Source organism: Trachemys scripta, chromosome 15, assembly GCF_013100865.1.
Source record: "Trachemys scripta elegans isolate TJP31775 chromosome 15, CAS_Tse_1.0, whole genome shotgun sequence".
Lineage (NCBI taxonomy): Eukaryota > Metazoa > Chordata > Testudines > Emydidae > Trachemys > Trachemys scripta.
The window spans coordinates 21,505,837-21,530,250 of record NC_048312.1 but is presented as its reverse complement, the minus strand read 5'-3'; the positions used below and the strand labels follow the sequence as shown (position 1 = coordinate 21,530,250).

At 43.0% G+C, this 24,414-nt stretch overlaps 1 protein-coding gene across 11 annotated transcripts; it reads right to left on the bottom strand.

Moving 5' to 3' along the window:
- Positions 1 to 728: 728 nt before the first annotated feature.
- PATZ1 (POZ/BTB and AT hook containing zinc finger 1) lies at positions 729 to 24,211 on the bottom strand. 11 transcript variants are annotated; one of them, XM_034790769.1, is made up of 8 exons: positions 22,680 to 24,211; positions 20,194 to 20,257; positions 16,616 to 16,651; positions 15,975 to 16,046; positions 12,892 to 13,063; positions 4,438 to 4,510; positions 3,571 to 3,693; positions 1,999 to 2,173 (listed from the first exon to the last, which is right to left on the bottom strand). In XM_034790769.1, the coding sequence occupies exons 1-8, from the start codon at positions 23,939 to 23,941 to the stop codon at positions 2,140 to 2,142; spliced, it is 1,836 nt and encodes a 611-aa protein (XP_034646660.1). In that variant the 5' UTR covers positions 23,942 to 24,211; the 3' UTR covers positions 1,999 to 2,139. The 11 variants fall into 11 exon arrangements, 10 of the variants coding, with proteins under 10 accessions (XP_034646654.1, XP_034646653.1, XP_034646658.1 ...); XR_004648230.1 differs by having other exon boundaries at positions 2,035 to 2,173; positions 4,438 to 4,575; positions 22,680 to 24,200; XM_034790763.1 differs by lacking the exon at positions 3,571 to 3,693 and having other exon boundaries at positions 729 to 2,173; positions 4,438 to 4,575; positions 15,975 to 16,043; positions 22,680 to 24,182.
- Positions 24,212 to 24,414: the final 203 nt, after the last annotated feature.

Below are 24,414 nucleotides of genomic sequence, written 5' to 3'. Positions count from 1 at the left end.
GCACCGTGCTGCAGTAAAGATGGAGGCAGCTATCTTCTCCACAGTATGCAAATTTGATGTGGGTCTCAGGCTCCTTAGTTTGGCAGATCTAGTAATACTTAGCACATACATAAGCACCTGGCATTTCCAAAGCATTGTATAAACCTTCATTAGGTTAATCCTTGAACACTATTGTGATGTAAGGAATCTTTATTTTGCAAATGGGGGTTAAGGGAGAGGTTCAGGGACTTGTACTATAAGATCTTGAGCATTAATAGCAGAACCATGATTAGAACTCAGGAGATTCCTGACTCCTAATGCAGCGTTGAGTTCACTAAGTCGTCCGGACACAGCTTTTGGTATATAAAAATTTCATCAAAGTTAAATGTGGGAAGGCTACAAAGAGATATTCAGCCTCTCTACATCGGCATCTGTGTTCATCTATAACACAGCGTCCAATGCTCTAGAGCTCAACTCCGTAACATTTTATATCAGCTTTTTCTTCTGAGGCGTGCTTTGATTTGGGTCCCTCCCTTTGAGGGTGGAAACATTTCTTCTCTAGAAGAAGAAAAGAAAATAGGATTGCCGTGTGAAAACCTGATTAAAGAGGAACCAGGAGTGCTGCGTTGGAACCAAGAGGTCCAGAGTACATCACAGAGAAAGACCAGTGTCCCATTTCCTGGATCTCAGCTGCACACCTTGCAGATAGGTGGCTACATTGCTCAAAAACCAGACAAAACGAGGGGATGTAAAGTAACATACTAACTTCTTTAATACAGTCCAATCTGATTAATTCAAAAATCACTCTGTGAACCCTGGGTTTATTCAGGCTAAACAAGTCAGTGGTACAGATAGTTTACCCGGATGCTGACCATGTTCATCTTCTAGGTACCCACATATCAAATGAGCACCAACCAACCAGACCACACAGGTATTTTCTTCCTTTTTTTTTTTTTTTTGATAAAACTATTTCTTCGATAGACTTAAAACAATTAACTAGCCAAGTTATTAATTATGATACATCTAAAAAAAATTAATACTAACCCTAACGTGACTGCTGCTTTAAGAGCGCTCTGTATATCGCCTTAGTCTGGCTTTTCAGTAGCAATTCACTACAACAGGTCCTAAAATAATAATAATAGAGAATTAAAAACCTGACAGCAAGTTTAATGGTTAAAAGTAACAAAAACAATCTGTTTTGAATGGTGATTTTCCTCAGCAGGTTAGCTCCTGCTGCAGCACTCAGAGCCTCACAAATGGCAGACGGGGTCCAAATTCTTTTGCTGTCTTAAAAATCCATTTTTAAAAGGACATCTGCACCGTTACCTGCTAGGTACCACAGGGTTTTGCTTATGTTATGAGCAGTCAGTAATGGGTGGGTGTAAAAAACTTACTGTGGTTTTTTTTGGGGGTGGGGGGAAAGAGGGCAAAGGCATAAAACCTAGTTCCCCACATGTTTGGGTCACTAGGGATGTTTACAATTCTGACCACCATTGGTGGCTTGTATTTATTCTAAAAGACCACACTGGAGCTCTGGCACTCCATGTGGTGTTTTAGGTCACATCTCTCATTCAGGGTCATGCAGATTTTCTGCAGGTCGTCAGGCAAGAAGCCTTCTTTTCCCTAAAGAAGGTTTAAGGAGGGTAGACAGGGAGGGGAGCTAAAATGAATACAAATTTCTCAACTATAGAACCAAATTTCATTATTTCTTCTCTCATTCACAGCGTCTTATAGGTATAACCAGACGGCTGCTTTGTTTTAAGGTTAAACTGGTCTCATTTCCCCTCTGGCCCCATTGGTTGCTGGTCGACCTCTGGATCCACCAGGGATGATGCAAATGCTGACTGGACGATCTGAAACCCAAATGACTCCAGAAGAGACATGTTCTGTTGGGGTGAAAAGGGGGACCCTAGAGCAGGACCCAGGTCCCCCAATGGGCCCCCAAGGGCTCTGACGTGAACTTTCTGTATATGTTTGTTCAGATAAGACTTGGATCTGAAAAAGCTGCCACATTCAGGGCAGGGGTACTTCTTCTCTCCCTCCGGCTCCATTTTGTTTTTGGTGACTGCCATATCGCAGGAGAAGGACCCATTGGCACTCTGTTTCTCAGGAGTCTTGAGGTCACTAGCATCAGAGAGGTCGCCGTAGGAATCAGAACTCTCAATCGGGTCCGAATGTGAGCATTTCTGGCCTTCTATGGAAAAACAACAAGACAAGTTTTCAGAACCTTATCTCCCAAGAGTGCTATTCTAAAATGCTTAAGTAAAATGTGTAGTCACCAGCTGATTCACTATTACCCAAAATGACAGAATGCTACAGACCTAATAGATATACTCCTCCATGTAATGAAGCACTGTGTCCCTGTGGGTCCCTCTTCTGCATAGCCTGGACATGCTCCATCCACCAGCACCCCAAGTTTATATTATAGATTTGTAGTGATAGTGGAGGTATCCATAATATCCTCTTACATTTATATAGTGCCCTTATGGTGCCTCCTTTGAGACGTAAAACATTATATAAATGTACAGTAGAACCTCAGAGTTATGAACACCAGAGTTATAAACTGACCAGTCAACCACACACCTAATTTGGAGCCGGAAGCATGGAATCAGGCAGCGGCAGCAGACAAAAAAAAAAAAAAAAGAAAGAAAACAAACAAAAAACAACACCACACAAGTACAGTATTGTGTCAAAGGTAAACTTCTAAAAAAATAAAGGGAAAGTTTACAAAAAGATTTGACAAGATAAGGAAACTGTCTCTGTGCTTGTTTCATTTAAATTAAGATGGTTAAAAGCAGCATTTCTCTTCTGCATAGTAAAGTTTCAAAGCTGTATTAAGTCAATGTTCAGTTGCAAACTTTTGCAACAACTATAACGTTTTGTTACAAACATTTCAGAGTTACGAACAACCTCCATTCCCAAGATGTTCGTAACTCTGAGGTTCTACTGGAGATCTTATCATGCATGTTTAGATGCTGGAGTCACTTCACCCAGCATTGAAATGAAGCAGGCACTTCTGGGTGGAATCATAGTGCACAATAGTTTAGGGCAACAGATGAAGAAACCTGGAACTATTCCATCACCAATATCCCAGCCTGGGAGTAGGGGGTTGCTCTGCTTCTGGAGATGCAGTTCCATATAGTCTCAAGAGGCTCCTTCTCAGAATAAAGTGCATTATTCTCAGTTACTTCAACACATACCCTAGCCGTGTCACTGGTATGTTTGGGGTGTTCCCATCCTATTCTGGCAGTGTACCAAGAAGGCTTTTCTATGATCCTCTCTCATGGCATATGTATGAGCATGGCAAACCCAGACGTACTCCCCAAACAACTCTCAGAATACAAACTTCATTCTACTCCTAATCCTGAAAGGCCATGTTTCATAAAACAGACTTTCTGTGGAATCAGCATTAGCAATCAAAACAGGACATGCACGAAATCAATATCCCACTAGGGAGAAACCCTTTTTAAATCGGCACACCATCCAGGACCAAGGCGCTTCTGTAGCAACTCTGTGAAGACTTCCATAGAAAGAAAGCTACACAACTGTGACATCCCATCAGCACAAGACAGAGCACAGGGTATGCTTAACTCAGCTCTGTTCTGATCTCCAGGGCAAAAGTAACCCCAATTTTTTGGGACAGCCATGGTTTCCGATATCAGAGAGAGGTTTTCTGCTGTTCCAGCTTCGACCAAGGATACAGATGGTCCAAAACTGAGAGGCAAAAAGGAAGTTACTGTACACATATTAATAACTAATTTTACAGAGGCTATTTACAAGTTAAATAATTTTAACCACTCTGAAAAAGATAACTTACTTTAAGCAAAAGCAAAACTAAATATTAGTGACATCTGAAAAGAAGCAGTCAATATCTTTATCCTTCTTCTCAACCACAGCGTAAGAGAGGCAAAAAAAAAAAAAGTTGAAGTAAAAATATCTATGTGGCGCCTCACCTATTTGAGCTGAAATAAATGGACTATCATGACTCCTATCAGACAAGCATCTTCCTGACTTTCCCTCCACGGGAATCAGAAATTGGGCTATACAGAGGTTGCAATCAGTCTTGGAGCATCTCAAGAACAACTGGGAATCTTGGCAGTACCAGATTCTAGACTGAGCTATAAGCTTATCCTTCCCAACTCACAACCCCTCAGTTAAGATTCAAGCACAATCTACTCACAGGAAGAGGAGCTGGATGACCTAACAGGTCTTTTCCTCAATAAAGTGAAGGAAGCTACCAGAAGTTGAAGTACTTCTACTACTTTCCCCAATAAAGTACCCAGAGAGGTCCTTGCACAAACTATAGAAATGAGCTCTATGTAACCTCTCCACTTCTTGCTAAGCTTCTCCTTAGGACTTCCCAGTCTTTCCCTCCTCCCCTTTCCCATGCCCAGCCCAGCCCCCCACAATACAAAGTCCTGTGCAAAGAAGCAAAGTGCAGAGCAGGGAGTCGCTTGCCTTTGATGCCATAGGTCCTGACGCAGTGGAACGCTGCTCCCCCATTCGGGATGGGCTCCTGGTGCCTGGAGACCTGGGGAAGGGGAACACCGTGGTGGGTTTTAACATGGACCTTTAAGTAGGAGGCAGAGGAGAAACCTAAACAAGATAAAAGGAGATGAGATCCTGCCACCAGCAAAGACACACATCTGCCTTCCCTGTTCCTTTTATCCTTCTCTCTCTCCCCTAGTCTCCCTTAAGAGACTCACACTAAGTTAGTTTCTGGCTACCCAAAACATGCTGAAGTAGGACCCTTATGTTAGATCTAACTAAAGATCAAATGTGAAATAGCTTTCCACTCATTCTGTGAGAACAAAACTTGTGCATGCCTGTGTGTAGAAAAAGCTACTGCAAAGAAGACGACGCCCTAGAATCCTTCAGTCTTGCAAAAGCAAAGTCCTGAAACTTCCTGCTTATGCCTAGTAAATTGTAAGAGAATATATTAAGAGAAATTGCAAACATAACTGTTATTTAGAACCTGCCAGTAATTCCTTGCCACGTTCCTACTGTTTTAAGAAGGGCTCATGTTTTGGGGTTCACCTGCTTCACCTTTCCCTGTAATGTGACAATTCATCTCAAATATTTTTGTAAGTACTCTTTCATTAGCTTTTAGAAGTTGTGGCAATTATTCTGAGGATCATTAGGCCTATAACTGAATGATAAAGAGGCCAGACATTCGAGGAATCTTTCAACCTTATGAATAAAGACTTATTGTGGTACTTATCAATAACGGACGTCATTGTGGTACTTTCATATTAGAAACCTTTCCCCGTAAGAATCACAAAGGGGCACAAGATCCACCGGTACAGTCACATGAGCAGAATTTTTTTTTTTTTTTTTAAACAAACAAAGAAAAGAGTAACGTACAGAAAAGAGAGGGAGAGAGAGATTTACATTTTGGCCACTAACATAGGCCTGGTCTACACTTGAAAACTGTACTGGTATAACTATGTTGGTTTGACGAGGTGTTTTTTGTTTTTTAAACCCGATATAGTTATACCAGTACAAACCCCTTGTGTGGGTGCAGTTATATCGGTATAAAGGTACCTTATTTAGGGTATGTCTACACCCAGCCGCTAATTCGGCGGCTGGCAATCGAAGTTCTGGGTTCGACTTATCACGTCTTGTCTGGACGCGATAAGTCGAACCAGGAAGTGCTCGCCATCGACTGCGGTACTCCAGCTAGACGAGAGGAGTACCGCGGAGTCGACGGGGGAGCCTGCCTGCCGCGTGTGGACCGAGGAAAGTTCGAACTAAGGTACTTCGAACTTCAGCTACGTTATTCACATAGCTGAAGTTGCGTACCTTAGTTTGATTTGGGGGTTTAGTGTAGACCAAGCCACAGGTACAGCTTATTCCCCTTCCCATACAGGGATAGCTATCCTGGTATAAACCACCTTTATACGCTGACATTAATGCATCCAGAGTAGGAGGGTTGTCCCACTTTAACTATAGTGGCACAACTTTCTAGCATAAACAAGGCCTTAATAGGCAAAACAAAGTCAGTTACTCCAGGTATTGATTTTAAACTGAACTCTGCTTCACAGTAAAAATCCCTCTACCTTCCTTACAGAATGGCTCTTACTATGCAGAGACTTTCACTAGAACCTGAAGTTCAGAATGAATAATGCATCATAAATCCTTACGATCTCAGAGGATTTAGTTACAACCCAATTACAGAATGCTCATAGCAACCCGTTGGAGAAGAAAAAGGAAGCGGACAGGCTGCTTTTATCCCTGGGGTGGAACAAGGACTGTCTCCTGAGAGCAGCTGAGCTGCAGAGAATCAGAATATGGAGACAGCATTGTGGATCCATCAAGAAAACCACAACAGTGATTGAGCAAAAATATTCACTTTTAAAAAAACAGAGCAGTTGTGTTTTGGCCAAATCAGTTGTCAAAAGCACTGAAGGGAAGGATATATTCCTCTGAAATAAGATTTCTCCAAGGACTCAAAGTGTGATTCTGAGTACATAGCATTGACAAGGAAAATATACATCCTTCCTCTGCTAAAATTCACAGCAAATGAAGAAAGAATCAAAGTTGGGTTGTGAGTGAAATGGGCATATCATACAGATGTGATGGTTACACTTCCAACTAGGCTGGAAGCTACTTAGGGATAGAAACCTTCTTCCCTTATTTCACAATGTGTGTGCCAGAAGTATGTGGATGCTGCAATATAGCAAACTCAGAACCAAACTGTGAAATAGGATTATGAAGTAGGAACTTAATTTCAGCTTGCCAGAGATTTCTGTGTTAAGTACTGTTTTAAAGGCTGTGTTTCGTGTAATGGCAAACAGCTAAAAGGAGACAAGTTTTTAAAGTGCTTATATACCAATGCTAGAAGTCTAAATAATAAAATGGGTGAACTAAAGTGCCTTGTATTAAATGAGGATATTGATATAATAGGCATCACAGGAACTTGGTGGAATGAGGATAATAGATGGGATACAATAATACCAGGGTACAAAATATATCGGAAGGACAGAACAGGTTGTGCTGGTGGGGGAGTGGCATTATATGTGAAAGAAGGCATAGAATCAAATGAAGTAAAAATCGTTAATGAATCAAACTGTACCATCGAATCTCTATGGATACAAATTCCATGTTCTAATAATAAGAATATAGCGGTAGGGATCTATTACCGACCACCTGACCAGGATAGTGATAGTGACTGTGAAATGCTAAGGAAGATTAGAGAGGCTATTAAAATAAAAAACTCAATAATAATAACGGGGGATTTAAATTATCCACATACTGACTGGGTACATGTCACCTCAGGACGGGATGCATAGATAAAGTGGCAGATGAAATTTAATGTTGATAAATGCAAAGTAATGCACATTGGAAAGGATAATCTCAACTATACATATAAAATGATGGGGTCTAAATTAGCTGTTACCACTCAAGAAAGAGATCTTGGAGTCATTGTGGATAGTTCTCTGAAAACACCCACTCAATGTGCAGCAGCAGTCAAAAAAGCAAACAGAATGCTGGGAATAATTAAGAAAGGGATAGATAATACGACAGAAAATACCATGTTGCCGCTATATAAATCCATGATACGCCCACATCTTGAATACTGTGTGCAGATGTGGTCACCCCATCTCAAAAAAGACATATTGGAATTGGAAAAGGTTCAGAAAAGGGCAACAAAAATTATTAGGGGTATGGAAAGGCTTCCGTATGAGGAGAGATTAATAAGGCTGGGACTTTTCAGCTTGGAAAAGAGATAGCTAAAGGGAAATATGATTGAGGTCTATAAAAATCATGACTGGTGTAAAGAAAGTAGATAAGGAAGTGTTTACTACTTCTCATAACACTAGAACTAGGGGTCACCAAATGAAATTAATAGGTTTAAAACAAATAAAAGGAAGTATTTCTTCACACAACGCCCAGTCAACCTGTGGAACTCCTTGCCAGAGGATGTTGTGAAGGCCAAGACCATAACAGGGTTCAAAAAAGAACTAGATAAATTCAGAGGATAGATCCATCAATGGCTATTAGCCAGGATGGGCAGGAATGATGTCCCTAGCCTCTGTTTGCCAGAAATTGGGAATGAGCGACAGGGGGATGGATCACTTGATGATTACCTGTTCTGTTCATTCCCTCTGTGGCACCTGGCAATGGCCACTGTCAGAAGACAGGATACTGGGTTAGATGGACCTTTGGTCTGACCCAGTAGGGCCGTTCTTATGTTTCATTGCAGTTCACAAAAAAGAAAGGATCTATATTGGGAACAATCATAACATGGTAGTCTTTGGTGAGTTCTGTGATTCCACCTGCAGAAAACACTATTTTATACAATGAAAGTTTATATCGTGAAAGTTTCCTGTAAAGTGCCTGGATTTCTTCTATGCACTTGGTAGATGAAGGGGTGAACCACCAACTTCTACCAAAGCAGTATGAATAAAAGCTACTTCATAAGCAGCTAAGATAAAGTGAGATTTTTAGCATAATCATAGCTTGAGAAAGATCACAGTCCAAGACTTACACAAGGCCAGAATTATAAATAGGTACGTGTCTATCCTAGCAAGACAGGTGGAGGATTCCCAAGGAATAATCTGTCACTTCTTAAACCCCTCTTGAAAACAAACCAGAGTCTTTAAAGAGTCTTTAAAAAAAGAATAATAAAAAAAGAACCCCATCTCATCTACTGCCCTATCCACATACACGTTTCACAGCCCCAAGGAGCAGATCCTGCTTCTTCTTACCATTTTAAGCCTTTCAAACATGCACAGGAACAGGAAGTAAGTAGACTACCTCCTACCAAACAGAAGTGTTCTGTCTGTAATGAACTCTTCCCAAGAACTACTGCAGGATGTGCCTGGTTCAGTCTAAACTGGATATAGCTAGATCAGCTGGCAAATGCCTCCAGCCCCTGGCCTTTACCAAGCACTTCAAGCCCAGCAGGAAGAATGGCAAGAATTCATCCTTCTATCAAAATAATTACAGCGTATTCTCAGTCTGAACACCACACTTTACATAGAAGGTGAGTCCACCAGGAGCAGAACCTGTGGCATTAGTTGACTCATGGGATGCCTGTGGCATGGAAACTGGACATGTACTTAACAGGAAGTGTCTGTCTTATGTTGCACTTTCTAATCATTATATCTTATTTAAAAAAAACAATGCTAAGATTGTCAAAGGAGTCTAAGGGTGTTGGATGCTTATCTCCTCTAGCTTCCTTTGAGCCTAAACCCAACCTAAACCAATACATAAAATTTCTAAGGACCTTAGAATAGAATAAGAGAAAATATGTAACAATTAGACAAGAAGCAGCAGTTGACAGTTTGATGAACTAAATAAAATTAATTTGCCTTTAGAAAGAATATTTTAATAAAAAAATAAGTTTATGAAAATTAAGTTAAAGTTGATGTATTAACTGTTCAGTTAAACAAACCAATATTAAAAATGAACTTACAGAACTTTCCTTACAGCAACTTTTAAATCTCAGTGTCCAATACTTCCTTTTGGCAAAACCATCTGAACCCTACTCTGCATCATCAAATGGAGCCCCTGTTGACAAGTATCAGCAAAATGGCTGCCCCCTCAGAGAGAGAGAGAGAGAGAGAGAGAGAGAGAGAGAGAAGTCCCAATCACTAAACAGAGATACTGACAGTGATGGATTTTTGAAAATTGTTTTCTAAGTACTTAAGATTTCTAAGGTATTACAGTTCCTCTATTGCACAGCTCCTTTACAGAAACCCCTTCCCAGAAAGTACAGCTTCCCAGAGTAAACAAGATTAATTATGGATGCTAATAATCATTCTAACCATTAACATCCTAATTACACAAATCTCCTTGAACTGACTCGGAGGTGGTGATTTCTGAAGACCATATTTTTCCACTGTAAAAGGAAATAAAAATTTTAAACCAGGAAAGATAAAGATGCCCTAGGTGTCTGTAACAGATCTGTGACTGTTCCTTCCAAATTCCAGGAAGAATCCCCTATACCTTTAGAACAGAAAGATGCACATCACTAGTTTTCCATAGAAAACCTCTCAGTCTGTCAAAATAAAGCCTGTATTTTCCCTCCTCACTTTAACACTAAAATATATTTGTACACACAAGAACCTCTTCCTCATCCGCCCAAGAGTCCTTGCTTTCTTCCTCCTCGGCTGCCCAAGCTTGGCCAGAATCTGGCCCCAAATTCATTTAATTTTTTGTTTCTTGCTCTATAGTTATCATAGCCAGCATTACTTAAATTACCATTCCAAGGAAGCAGTGCACCAAAACGCATTTAAAGGGGAAGATCAAAATAAACTACTCTTAGCACAATCATCACCTCCAGGGAAGAAGAGAAACTTCCACAGATTCTGTGGACATGAACCTCTATCATGGTTTCTTAGTATGAAATTTTCCAGTGCATTTCGTTTCTCAGTGGTTTGCAGTTTATAGGACTTCTAAACAGAACAGTTCACATTGTCTACTGATTGTCATCACACATCTTGAACTAGGGCTTTCAAACTTCTTATCCATGTCACTTTTAAGCAGTACGTATCCCACTGAGTTCTTAGCATATGATGCCATACTTGCTCAACATGTTCAGTCTGTACTTAAGAGATTAATAAGCTTATTTCCTTGAATTTTAGCTGCAGATGGCCAGTCTTTAGCAGATTAAGTATTATTTGTAGGTGCTGGTAGAAATTTAAGTTCACAACAGCCTAACCTCTCTTTCTGACAAAGCATAAGACGACAGTGAAGTGTAGAAAAAAAAGCAGCACTTTTAAAAGCTGTCTGCTATCTTGGATGCTCATCAGACCCCTCCACCTTTACACACACACACACGCACACACACACACACACACACACACAGAGCTTACATTTGATTTAGATTTCTGCTTAAAGCTGTAACGTGTAAATAGCCCTTATTAATCATTTCACTGTTTCATGGCCAAACCAATGCCTTTGTTTTCCTGGTTGGATTTTTGAGGAGCAGCAGTGACATCCAGTGGCTGCTAGGGTGAATCCCAGGTTCTCAAATCCAAGAAATATTCCAGTTCCAGTTAACATGAATGAATTTTCAATGTGCTATCCACCATGTTTGACTGAGGGCATAGCTGAAGAGAACTTGGATCAGGGGCTTCTGAATCTCAGTGCAAGAGTTGTCAGGATAAGTTAAATAAAAGATTTTCAGAAGTCAGGCCCTCCTTCCTTGAAGGCGGCCTATATTCATTTTAATATCCAAATCCATGGAATTTAAGAACCCTGAGGATTTCTTAGCAAACTGGTGTTTCCATGCAAAAGCTTAACTCACTTTGGACCCAAAAGGTGTTTCCACAGTGGACAATGGCTCTTTCATAATTTAACAAGTCACTCACTACGCATCTTTACGTACTCTAACCACCCAACTGTTCCTATCCTGCACAGTCCCCAAACTTTCAGCTATGTAACAACTATATTAGATATAGATATCAGCTCCCTTCAACTGGAAAACGGAACTAAAATAGACCCCTTCAACAAAACCAAAAGGTAGTCCCATAACTGACAGTGGCCACCTCTAACACACGGAAAGGTGTTCCCACACATGAAACCAACCCATTCAACAACCTAACAGGTTTTACTTTATCCAACACCAAGTTCATTCCATGCAGAAACATCCCTTACCTGTAATAATTGTTATCAGGTACTAGCAGGTACACTTCAAAAATTAGTAAAGTGTTGGTCAGGGTTCTGTGCAAGCAATAAACCTGTGTATATCTAGATATGGGGGATTGGTCCTGCTTTGAGCAGGGGGTTGGACTAGATGATCTCCTAAGGTCCCTTCCAACCCTGATATTCTATGATTCTATGATATGTGAAGCAGGAGACAAATGTTTCTGGAGAACAGAAAATACAGTGCTTTTGATACAATACCTGGATCAGTCCTTTCCTTGTGTGTCAGGAGTCCCTCTATATCCTATCTCTTCATTCTGGGAATCCTTTTGCTCTCTTTTACTATCTCTGAACCCTTTCCTAATTGCTAACTTTAATGCTTCCTACACAGATGGACTATCCAAGGAAATCCTCTAGTAGGTATCTTTTCACCCTCCCTGAAAACCAGTTGTTATTCCACTGCTCCTAACAGAAGTGTGCAAAGATGCACAAGTGTCTTTTTGTTCACCTGGCACCAGTCGCATGTCTCTCTTGCAATCTACAGCATTGTTCTGAAGTAGCATCTTTACTTCAGTGTTTTAAGAGTCTCATGATATCAGTCAGTCTGGTCTTAAGATTCCATTACCCTTTAACGTCTTTCTTCCAAAAACTTTGTCCTGTTTATCCATAGCCTACCGTCAGGTCCCATGCTACCTAAATCTGCAGGCCTTGCTCCCCCCCAATTTGTGGAAAGTACATATGTAATGGAGAAGCTTAGCTTTGTTTGTTTTATAAATGAAAGTCTGTTTCTGGCTCTTTTTCTTACAAAGCCAACCTTGTAAATATAAGCCGGCACAAAGCAATTGCTAGGGTTCAAACGAGAGAGCAGCTGAGCTCCACTTCTGGTGCAGGAGGCTAAGAGGGGATCAGGATATCACATATACTTATGTAAAATTAAACTAAAGAATCTTCTTCCAGACCCTCCCCAGGGTAATTAGCCCAGCCCTGTGACAGTGAGCAGGTGCACCATGGCAAGCAGGAACTGGTTACTTTGGAGGGATGTGGAAGGGGAATTTGGCAAAAAATTGTAGATCCATCCAAAAATGCTAGGCTCTGCATTTAATTTAAACTTCATCAGAGAAGGAATATGAAAACACCTAGTCATGTCCAAAGGCCAGGCCAATACTTCCATCAATTTCAAGATGTTTATTGTTCAATGAGGAAAACAACAAGGGAAGCTATGGTATGATCACTTCCTGCTGCAGACAGCATTACAGAGCTTAGTGCTGTCTCTGCCTTGCACTATCCCCATGAAATAAAGAGACAGCTCATCATTACCTCGGTTACAGATAGTGCAGAAGTTGCTTGGTCCTTCGCTATGTTTCTTCAAATGATCTGCCATGTATGCTGCCCGCAAGTACTTTCCACACACCTGGCACGGAACTTTGTCTTCATGGCATGCTAAGTGTGAGCGCAGTCGGTCACGAGTGGCAAAGGAAGCATTACAGGTCTGCAGGTAGAAGGAGAACAATGTGAGTCACCAAATCCGCTGCAAGTGTTTATATATCCATATCTACACTAAGTGACCCCCACCGTAAGACTCTCAGACCCTGCACATGGACACAAGCAACAATCATGAGTTAATTTTCCCCAAACAGGCAATCCAGGTTACAATCACACTGCAAAGGATGCAATGTTACTGCTCAAAAAGGAGCAGGCACCAGGATTAGGACTTAACATAAAGAAATAAGCTTTAAAACAATACAGTCTGTAAAATGTGAGTAAAAAAAAAAAAACCACAGGTCTGAAATGCCTCAGCTCCTCATTGAAATCTGCGTTACTAAAACTTCACAAATCATGTTTGGTAACGTAAATAGATTTGCCATTGTTCTTCTTGAACAGTCCATTCCAATGACATCAGAGTCTATCCTAGCTCATTTTATGGTGACATCGTAGTCACATAAGGCAGACTCACGTCAATCCCTCTATTTCCTTCCTGCATTCACTTTGTGATCTCATCAATTTGACGCTAGTCTCTATGGTTTTCCCATGATGTATAAACAAAGCATCAGAGACCAGAAAGTAAGGTTGGATTGACAGGATCACAGAGGGCACTACAGAAGGAGAGTGTTGGCATCCATAGTGCAGAGAGACCTCAGAAGGGCACTGTGTAATCTGTTTACAGTGGATAACCTGATCCCTATTATGGTGTCATACTCCAGTTACTATTATGTAACAAGATGAACTTAGGGTAAAACAATAACTTATTATAACTATACATGTCAACCTTGCAAAATTCTACTTGCCCATTCACACCAGGAGAATAATTTGATAGATGAGTGAGACATCCATCCCAACCCCCATCATTATCATAATCGCAGAGTGTAGGCAAGCAGATTTTATGCTTGGGCTAGTATGTTTTTGACAGTTTTGCAAGGCTGATCATATCATTTGCATATACACGAAACAAGTCAAATCTTTACCAACATGTTATATAAAAAAAAATGCAATCTGAACACATTGCTCACAAATAGAGGACAAAGAAAACCAGAAATATCAGAGCGACCAATCCAGTTGGATGAAAATAACAAAATTCAAGGTTGCGCCGTGATTGGTTTGTACCACAGCATCCTTTAGGTGAAATATTGAGACACATGGTTTCTACCACAGCTCCCTAGGAGATTATATAAACCCAGTAAGTGATCTAGGGAATGGTTTTTTGTCTTTTTGTCTTTTCAGAAGTAGTGGTTTACTTTTTAGGCAGCTGTTTCACTGTATAGTAGATTTTGTTAGGATAACAATGTAACTACTGCACTGCAATTACAACACAGTAGCTTAAAATAAATGAAACTGGCAATACAGTAGAGGTTCATCTGTAGAATTTTACACAGCTGTCACTAAGTGCCTGATCCTAAGCCTACTGAAGTTATTTGAAAGGCACCTACTGACCTCAGTAAGCTTTGGATCAGGCCCTTAAGGGTCCGTATTGTGAGGTGATAAGTACCGTATATACTCATTCATTAGCCCATTTGCCTATAAGCCGACCCTCCAAGATGAATAAGTAAAAATAGCAAAAATTGTATGACCCTTTTATAAGCCGACCCTATATTTTAGGGGTTGGAAAACTTTGGCTCCCAGCCTGTCAGGGTAAGCTGCTGGGGGGTCAGGACGTTTTGTTTACCTGGAGTGTTCACAGGCACGGAGCCCCTCAGCTCCCAGTGGTCATGGTTTGCCGTTCCCAGCCACTTCCCACAGCTCCCATTGGCTGGGAACAGCGAACCGCAACCACTGGGAGTTGAGGGGCTCCATGTCTGCGAACACTCCAGGTAAACAAAACAACAATGTATTAGATATTCAATTCAAATGATTCCACAGAGTTTAAAATCATCAAATTTTGTTGTAGACCCGTTTATAAGCCGACCCCCGCTCTTTGATGCGTCACTTTTTTACCAAAAATATTCGGCTTATAAACGAGTATATACGGTACTTTATTTCAATGGAAGTTGAGGGTACTCTGTAACAAACAGGACACTCAGTACCTTGCAGGATCAGTTCCTAATATAATTTTAAAAACAGTGATACAAACATGGATTGCTGTGATATATGGAATTTCACGGACCTCACTAGAGAAAAACTTGTAAGTCACAAATGATGAAAGGAAAAAAAGTAATTTCTTTAACATGAAAGAGAAAGAGATTTCTCCTCATATGAGCTCTCAGGACACAGCGCTGAGCAAATAGGTGTAGCTTTCATTTAGCAAAATGCTACTGGAAACAAATAAGTCTTTAAGTAAGGATTCCAACAACAAATCAACCTGTTGGAGGTAAAGTTAACGTGTGTTCCTGAGCAGCGGAGCATGAAAGTCAAAAGCTCCATCACCAATAATTCAATATCAAGTGACAGCAAGCTTGTGTACAAATGTACTCGGAATATGTGGGCATCAGTTCTATAACAGTTTTAATTCTAACATATGAGGATTTGTGTCTACCATCTATCCTACATTGAACATATCAAGTGGAAGGATTAGGGTGGGGGTAATACAATCATATTTCTGTTTGGTAATCAGTCTTGCTGCCAATTTTTACAGAGTCCATTCCTGGATAAGCTATGTACTGATCAGACATGCAAAAAAAGTCTAAAGAACAAAAATAAGGGTCCAGTTGAGAAAGCACGAACCAGTTTAGCTGAATCATACAAGAGAGACAGGACCAGGTTTGGAAAAAACCTCTTACAGTTAATATTAGTTAATGTTTGTAAAAGGCTTTAAAGATGTAAAGTGCTAAATGAGTGCGATTTATTATTAATTGTTATTAATAATAAAGGAGAACTCCAGTGCTTTCCTATCAAACATTGCATAGGTAGATTAATAGACCAAAAAAGAATATATAAAAAAGTTTAAAATAACATTGTTTAAGAAATACCTCTTGAAGTTTCAACTTTTCTATGGCTGTGGATGTCTCTGAGCTTATTCCAGGATGGCTGCCATTTTCCTGCTAATAGGCAGGAAGTAAGAGAAATTAGGACAGGAAGAAACTCATTCTGCATTGAAATCAAGGGGAAAAGCACTGGATTTGGAATGCCAATTTTAGGTAAATTTCAATAAATAGTTTTTATTTTTTCAAATAAATGTAGTTTGATTTTTAACAACTTGTATTTTCTCTTGTTTATTTAAATTGCCAGATGTTACCTAGGACTGTCAGCTGTGCCTTCTTCGCTGAGAAATAATGAACCTCTGATCTCTCTCCCCCATCTTTCTCTATTTCAGTCCACATTACTTTCAAACCATCATTCCTCCCACCCTGAAGCCTGAGGTTAGTACGAATCCCTACAAAGTAATCAACCCAGCAGCTCAAGCGCCTCAATCCCATGTCAGGCCCCCAGGGCAGCAACCTGAACTATCCCATTATGGCCAGCAAACTGATTTACCCCTTCTCCCATGTCAAGCTGTTAACTGACAGATTTAACAAATTCCAATGTTACCAGGGAGAAAAGTATCCAGAGTTCCATTTGGTGTCTGCCTTGGACACCAAAGCAACTTATTGGATCTGATTTCTCAGATTACCTGGCTCTGTAGAGGGCTTCCTTCCCCATTCGGAGTCTGTTTTAAGAGGAAGGGAAAAAGTGGAATCAGGTGCTTGTCTGCAGAGAAAAGCTCTCTTTTTAAGTGATGTAGGTGCAGCGTTGTGTGCTGACTAGTCCTAACAGTGACCTGTATAAGTAGCATTTATCACATGGCAATCTCCTCACCACAGATTCATTTCAGCTGCCCTGAGGTTATGTTTGTGTTGATGGCCCAGAATCCACAGTGCTGTGATATCACCTTGGAGCCTCACTGGTTTGCAGAGATGCATGTAGGGACTCAGGTAAGTGACAGATTGTACAGCACAGTTCTGAAGAATATCTTTAAAAATAGAGGAGCCTAGAAAACATTTTTCTCTTTGCCAAAACAATACTTCTCTTTTGTAATTAAGGTGGTTCAAGGATCCTTGTCATTTGTACATAACAGAATTCTCAAAGGAGCTCTAACTGCCACTAGGGGGAGCTATAACAGCTTCATTGATTTTCAAGTGAAATCAAGGACAAATGGTGGTGAGGTATGGAGAAACAACATACCAATATTGAGCTATTTTGTGCCTCAGTGCCCAAACTTGGTAACTAGAAAAGATAATTCTATGGGAGGGAAAGTTATTTTTCAGGAGATAACTAGAATGAAAGGCACATTAGTATATATTTTAGATTTGAAACAAATTTACAGCACTGTTTTCCAGAATGATATCCTTTCTGTGGTGTGTATCATGCACACACAGATGTGTGTGTATGCAGAGAAACATTATAATTCTGACAGGGTGCTGCCAAGTAGTTTTTGCAAAGATAGATAGTAGGTGTTCAACAAATCGTCTACACCTTATTTATATTAATTATTATGGCCACATTAAGTTTGAACAATTAAGCAGTCAAAAGTCAAGCACAAGCTACTGTTGAACTCGCAATCTTAATTCTGTCACTATCCTAATAACCATTAATTATACCATTTTCTTATACAATATCTTGCTGCATTTTCTACAATTCTAGAGATAGGAGATTATTCTAAGAAACTGTGCTCATGTAATCTATATATGTAAAGGGCAGAGTTAAGGTTGTGTGTTGAACCTTAACTTTTGTATTTCTTGACTTTTGAGTGCTCAATGCACCCTTAGATTTGCACGAATTTAGTTGTTTACATGTAATACTCCTAAATGAAAGAAAATGTATCTGTTTCCTAACAGGTATCAGCTAGCAAAGGACAATTAGTGCTTATCAGTGTTATTAGTCAACTGCACACTTTCTGTAAGCTTCACACCAGCTGGCCAAAGAATGACGAGTTTCTGCTCGCATTGTAGGCTAAGTACACACGTCCATACCTGTGTATGAATATCTATATTATATACAGATATTAATACATACACACACTTAAGTGTGCATTTAAAAGAAATCTTTAAGGCATCCTCACCACATACAACTAGTCACCTTGTTTTTATAAAAAATGTGGTTTGGGAATTTTTCTGATTTAACCTAATCTATAGATTTATATCATCTTAAGAAACATAAGCCAATTTAAGACTTTACATAGGTTTAAGGTGTTTAATTGGCTTGAAGGCCCTATGGCCTGATTTTCAAAGGTGCTGAGCTCCCACAACTCCCAATGAGGTCAACAGGAGCCTTTAGGTCAGGGGAGGGCAAACTACGGCCTGCAGATAGGATCCGGCCTATCGGGGCTTTCAATCCGGCCCATGGGATTGCCAGTCCCGTGGCGCAGTGGGGCTAAGGCAGGCTCCCTGCCTGCCCTGGCCCCCGCTGCTCCCGGAAGCGGCCGGCACCACATCCCTGTGGCCCCTGGAGGGAAGGGAGCGGGGGGCGGGAGAGGGCTCCATGTGCTGCCCTCGCCTGCAGGCACTGCCCCCCGCAGCTCCCATTGGCCGGGAAAGGGGAACCGCAGCCAATGGGAGCTTTGGGGATGGTACCCGCAGGTGAGGGCAGCGCAAGGCACCTGCCCCACCCCACCCCCAGGAGCCACTGCCGGACATGCTGGCCACTTCCGGGAGCAGCGCGGGGCTAGGGCAGGCAGGGAGCCTGCCTTAGCTCCACTGCGCGCCACTGCCACCCTGGAGCCGCTCGAGGTAAGTGGCTTTGGGCCAGAGCCCAAACTCCTCCAGCACCCTGCACCCCAACCCCCTGAGCCCCCTAACCCCCTGCCCTGAGCCCCCTCCTGCACCCCACACCCCTCCTGCACCCCAACCCCCTGCCGTGAACCCCATAACCCTCTGCCCTGAGCCCCCTCCTGCACCCCACACCCCTCCTGCACCCCAACCCCCTGCCCTGAGCCCCTTCCTGCACCCCCACACCCCAATCCCTTGCCCTGAGCCCCTTCCTGCACACTGCACCCCAACCCCTTGCCCTGAGCCCCTTCCTTCACACCGCACTCCCTCCTGTACCTCAAACCCTTGCCCTGAGCCCCTTCCTGCACACCGCACCCCCTCCCACACCCCTTCCCCTACATTCATGGCCCTGCATACAATTTCCCAACCCAGATGTGCCCCTCGGGCTAAAAGGTTTGCCCACCCCTGCTTTAGGTGCTCTACATCTCTGAAAATCTGCTCATTGGATTACTTTAAACTGCAAAAACATCCCACAATCCCCCACAATTTGGAAGAAAAACAGGGGCATGTGTCAGGAGACAGAAAAATGCAGGTTAAGAGGCAACAGTCAGACAGGATGGGGTTAGAATTTTTTAGAATGGAAAAATTTCTCCCCCACCCTCACTGACTTCAAAGAAAACTGAAGGGATTTTGCTCTAACTTTCTGTAAAATTCACCTTCCTTCAGACACCAAGCATGGAAAATTTTGGCCCAAGAAGCAAATATTTCAGAAATTTACCATAAAAGTGTTTGAAGACAGGGGGTCATAATGGAAACTGTTTTGCCCAGATGCCTGTTAACTACTCTCTCACCCACCCCGCAAATGGATTATAAAAGGCTTGATTTGGTTTTAAACCTTAATGGAAGACTTATTGTTTAACTGTAAAGAACTATGAAAGTTGATATTACTCTGCATTTCAAAGGATACTGTGCTGATGTCACCCATGTCTTTGCTGAAAAAAACGCTTCCAGTTTTGCTCAGTGCAATGTTCTGAAGGCTATGTGATACAAAGAGCTTCACGGCAAGTGAAGTTAAATTATCAACTGTATTTGAAATTATATTAAAAAATTAAAGCCAGAATTTGAGCCTCTTGTTAGTGGCCACTGAACTACAGAAGAGAAAAAGGGCATCATTTGAGACAGCTAGGGACAAAGCAGCAGGGTAAGGTTTCCAGGGTGGGGACTGGGATAGAGCAGCAAGAAAGAACATCTGGTAGAGGGGGAGGGGAGGCAGGAGGACCAGAGCAGCAGGAGATGATAACAGGGAGTGGTGGGGGGAGGGTAGAGAGAGGAATGTAAAGCAGCTGTCAGTTTGCTGAACATGATTAGTTACAAACATGATTTATCTCAGTTCACACATACATGGTATTTCTATCAATGTTTGATCATTCTTTGCACACATGTACATTCATTGCCTTTTTTTAAATAAAAAGATATAAACCCTCTTTTATCCCCCTGCTCCTACCTGACACTTATGAGGTCTCTCCGACGTGTGCACCTGTTTGATGTGCCCATTCAAGTGGTCTGGCCTTAAAAAAAAAATATATATATATATGTATTTATATATGTATATAGACACACACACACACACACACACACACACATATATATACACTTGAAAACAAACATTAAAAATAGAAGCCACTATTGCATCCACTCCAAGAAAAGTTCTCTCTGGTGTGTCTGGGCTCCAGTTCATTCAAGCAACCCATTATATTTTACTTCTCAGAAACGGTCAGGGCTCTACTCTGATAAATATCCTGCCATCCCTCTGCAAGGAAATACTGTTTTCTGATCAGAATAATCAGGAGATCTAGGTTAAAGTTTTCATACTGGGATGACTACAGTTGGCCTTCTAAATCCATATCTGAACACCTAAATCAAAGTGACCTCAGTGTCAGAAGTGCTGAGCATTTTAAAGTCAGGCCACTTTGATTTAGGTGTCCAAATATGGATTTAGGGATCCAACTTTAGGCACCCCAGTATGAAAATTTTGGCATTAAATTCTACTTTTGTGTCTCAATTTCCTCAGATATAACATGGAAAAAATATTGTCCTCCCTCACAACTACGCTGTGAGGCATAATTAATGTTTGTAAAGTACTTTGAGGGCCTCAACTAGAAGTGCTGTAGAAGGGCAAATTATTACTGAAAGAAGTTAGTCCATTCCCAGTGATTGGTAAAGCTTGTTTTGAAGGAGGGAAGCCTGAATAGCTAATGATTTTCCTAGTGGGTGTTTCTCTGGGTGAGAAGAAAGCTTTTCATTGTATGAGGCCAAAGCTGCTTGGAAACTAATTCTCCAACTCTCCTCCCCCAACTTTCAAGTCTCAGCCAGTCAGAGAGCGCTGGGTGGAATTCATTTTCTGGAGACAGAAGATAAGTTAACTCCACAGTTAAGCTGTTAAACCTGATGCCTGGGCAGGTGGGCTGGGGCTGTTTAACTGGAAAGACTAGTCAGAGGTTTGAACTCCTAGTACCTACCTATGGACTTCAGGGATGCCCCTTGAATCAATCCTTGAACTAAAGGCATACTGTAAAGTTAAACATCACACTTCTGTTTGTTTACATACTTTTGTATAACACTTAAAATTACTAAAACTAGAAGACTAGAGAAAAAAATATTCTCTATTTTTAAGTTGTTGTTGTTGTTTTTTTTTTTTAACAAAGGCATGTCAACATTTTCACTGTTCCCACTTTTAACATTTAGGCCCTGGTTTTCTGAACTCAATGGGAGCACTGAGTTTTCAGTACCTCGGAAAATCAGTCGGTTACTTTATTTTATGCATGGAAGTCTTTCATCACAGCAACAGCAGGGTAAAAGACTTTTCTTTTATTAAAGTGTGATTGGAAAATAAAAACTGGCAGGGGATCTCAGGGGCAGGTACAGGACATGAAAGTACTTTTATCTCCTCATGGTGATTAGATTTCAAGTAGATGCTGTTTCTGTAACAAGTTTATTGTCTTCAAACATTCCTGCACTTGCCAGTTATTAGAGAATTCCTCTTTATCATAGATTTTGTTTGTATGTATAGCAAAGAGATCCTGTCCTTATTACCAGAGCAGATTCAGTAGAAACAAAGATTTTTAAGTTTATATTCCTGGGGTACCTTTATCCAAAGGGGAATTGCACTGCTTAACATCTCAGTTCCTTCTCACCAGCCAGAGCAAGTGAAAGAGCTCAGATCCATTAACTAGGGATGTTGCAGAAGTAGGAAGGCTGTTATTGACTCTTTTCCCTTATCTACCTCTCCTCAAATTGAACACTAAACTAGTGAAAGACCCAAGTCTCAAATTCATTCCTGAACTCAAACCACAAGATACACACAAGCCATATTAAGGCAGTATCAAAGATCCACTTGTTTGTGGGAGTTCACTAAGTGACATCAAATATCAGCCACATTAAATACACAGATCTTATGTATGCTGCAGGGTAGAAACAGGATCCCCTTCAGGATGCTGTAAACACAAAGGACACAAAGACCATGTATTAAAGAGATAACTGTTGCTGCAGACTTTGAAATATCAACTCTTCATTCATATCTGGGTGATTACACACTAGGACAAATGGAGTGAAGTTAAGACAATGAAAATACTCGGCACTTCAATAGCAACTTGCAGTGGAGGGCTTCAAATCACTTCCCAACCCATAATTAAGCCTCTGAACACCCAATTATTTCAATACCCATTTGACAGAAGAGTAACTTGCCCACTGTCACACACCAAGTCTACGACAAAACCCAACTCCACATTTTGTGATTTAATTACTAGTTAACTCTTCTACAGGGCTGTAAAATAGTCTCCCAAAAACAAACAAACAAACAAAAAAAAGATGAAAGCCCCATCCCTTGGGGTATGTAAAACTAGCAGAGTGGGGATGATTCTACACTGGTCCTCAAGAGGTGGACTAGATAACCCTCTAGGTCTTTTCCATTCCACATCAATGTCCTCTTACCTGGAGAAGCCTTTTCCACAGCTCTGGCAGATGTAGGGCTTTCCCACAGAGCCATCATGAGACCGAACATGATAGGACATCCTGTCTTTCCGCTTGAACCGTAGCCCACACACTGGACAAGAATATGGCTTCTCGCCGGAGTGCGACAGCTTGTGCCGGTTCAGGTGGTACACGTCCCGAAAAATCTTGCCACAGATCTCACAGGCCACCTGCTTCCTTGTCCTGCTCCTCTTTCGGGGGGCATCAGGATCATCCTGACCAGGCACCCCATTTTCACCAAGCCTTGGCGGTGGGATGTCTATGTAACCCAACTGTAAGCTGGTCACCCCATGCTGAGCCTCATGCTGCCGCAGACGATTGGCGTCTGTAAACACTTTCCCACAGAGGCCACAAGGAAGGATGCCAGCCTCTCGCAGACCCCCTGGGGTACCAAACATCATGGAGTCCAAGACGTTTGCTTTGCGGGGACGCCCCCTGCCCCTCTTGGTGCCCAAAGTGGGGGCACTGGTCCCCACGTTCTGGAAAGGCGAGGCCAGTAGGGGTGGCGACAAGGGTCCCGCCACCATGGGCAGACGGTCGACGCCTTGCAGGACGGGCAAGGAGGACTGGGCGGCGGTGAGGGCGGCCCGCGTAGCCTCGTCTTCGGGCATGCCGGCGATGCCGTTGCCATTGGGCGCCAGGCCGGCCCCGTTGGTCATGTCGAGGGGGAAGCCCAGGTCGGCGGCGCTGGGGCGGAAGAGCATGATGTCGGGGCGGGCGGGGGGCACCAGGATCTGCACGTTGGACTGCTTGATGACCTCCTGGCAGATGTCGATGACGGAGCGCATGAGCAGGAACTTGGCGGCCGTCATGAGCTCGGGGAAGCTCTCCAGCCGCACCACGATGCGCGAGGTGTAGGCGAAGTCCAGGATGTCCCCGAAGACCTTGGAGCTGATGGTGTGCATCTCCAGCTCCCGCCCGCCCGCGGCCGTCCCGCCGCCGCCAGCCCCGGCCTCCGGGGCGCCCCCTTCCGCGCCCCCGCCGGCCCCCTCGCCCAGCTGCGCGCTGAAGACCGACTCGAAGTACTCGCTGCAGGCGGCCAGCACGGCCCGGTGCGCGGGGAAGCTCTCGTCGCCCACCCGCAGCAGCACGTCGCAGAAGCGGCCGCCGTTCTTGCGCTGCTGGTTGAGGCTGTGCAGCATGTCGGCGCTGTGGCGGCTCACCTGGTAGGTGTAGCAACCCGACGACGGGCCGCAGGCGGCGGCCTCGCTCACCCGCTCCATGGGGGCTGCGCTGCCCCCGGCGGCCTGCAGGCGGCGCTCGCTCTCAGGCTGTCCGGCGGCGCGCGCCGCTTCCTCCCCCTCCCCGCGGCTGTCCGGGCCCGACGGCGGCGGCGCGCGCTGCCTGCAAAGCGCGAGGGGATTGAGAGCGGGGGGGGGGGCGAAACAAAAGGCTGAGGCGGCGGAGGGGCGCGCGCGCGCGCAGCACGGAGCTGGAGCGGCAGCAGCTGAGGCGGCGCGAGCTCCGCCCGGGCCCGGCCGCCACGAGGCGCGGCAGTCGCGGAGGCCGCAGCGGGCAGGGGCGCGCGGCGCGGTTGCGGCGGGCAGGGCGGGAGGGGGCTCCGGGCTGCCGGCTCCGTCCGTCCCTGTGTGTTTGGAGTGGAGGAAAGATGGCAGCGGCTGCACTTCCTCTTGCACTTTCACCCCTGGGGGGAGGAGAAGGAGGGGGGCGATACCACCCCCCCCGACAAAAATCC

Excerpts from the sequence above, each read along its gene's own strand:
- PATZ1 (XM_034790762.1), bottom strand. The coding sequence starts at position 23,941 with ATGGAGCGGGTGAGCGAGGCCGCCGCCTGCGGCCCGTCGTCGGGTTGC. Across the intron at positions 13,064-15,974 it reads AAAAGTTGAAACTTCAAGAG|ACCTGTAATGCTTCCTTTGC; the intron begins GTATTTCTTAAA and ends TTCTACCTGCAG. Across the intron at positions 2,174-4,437 it reads CAGGACCTATGGCATCAAAG|AAGGCCAGAAATGCTCACAT; the intron begins GCAAGCGACTCC and ends GTTTTTCCATAG.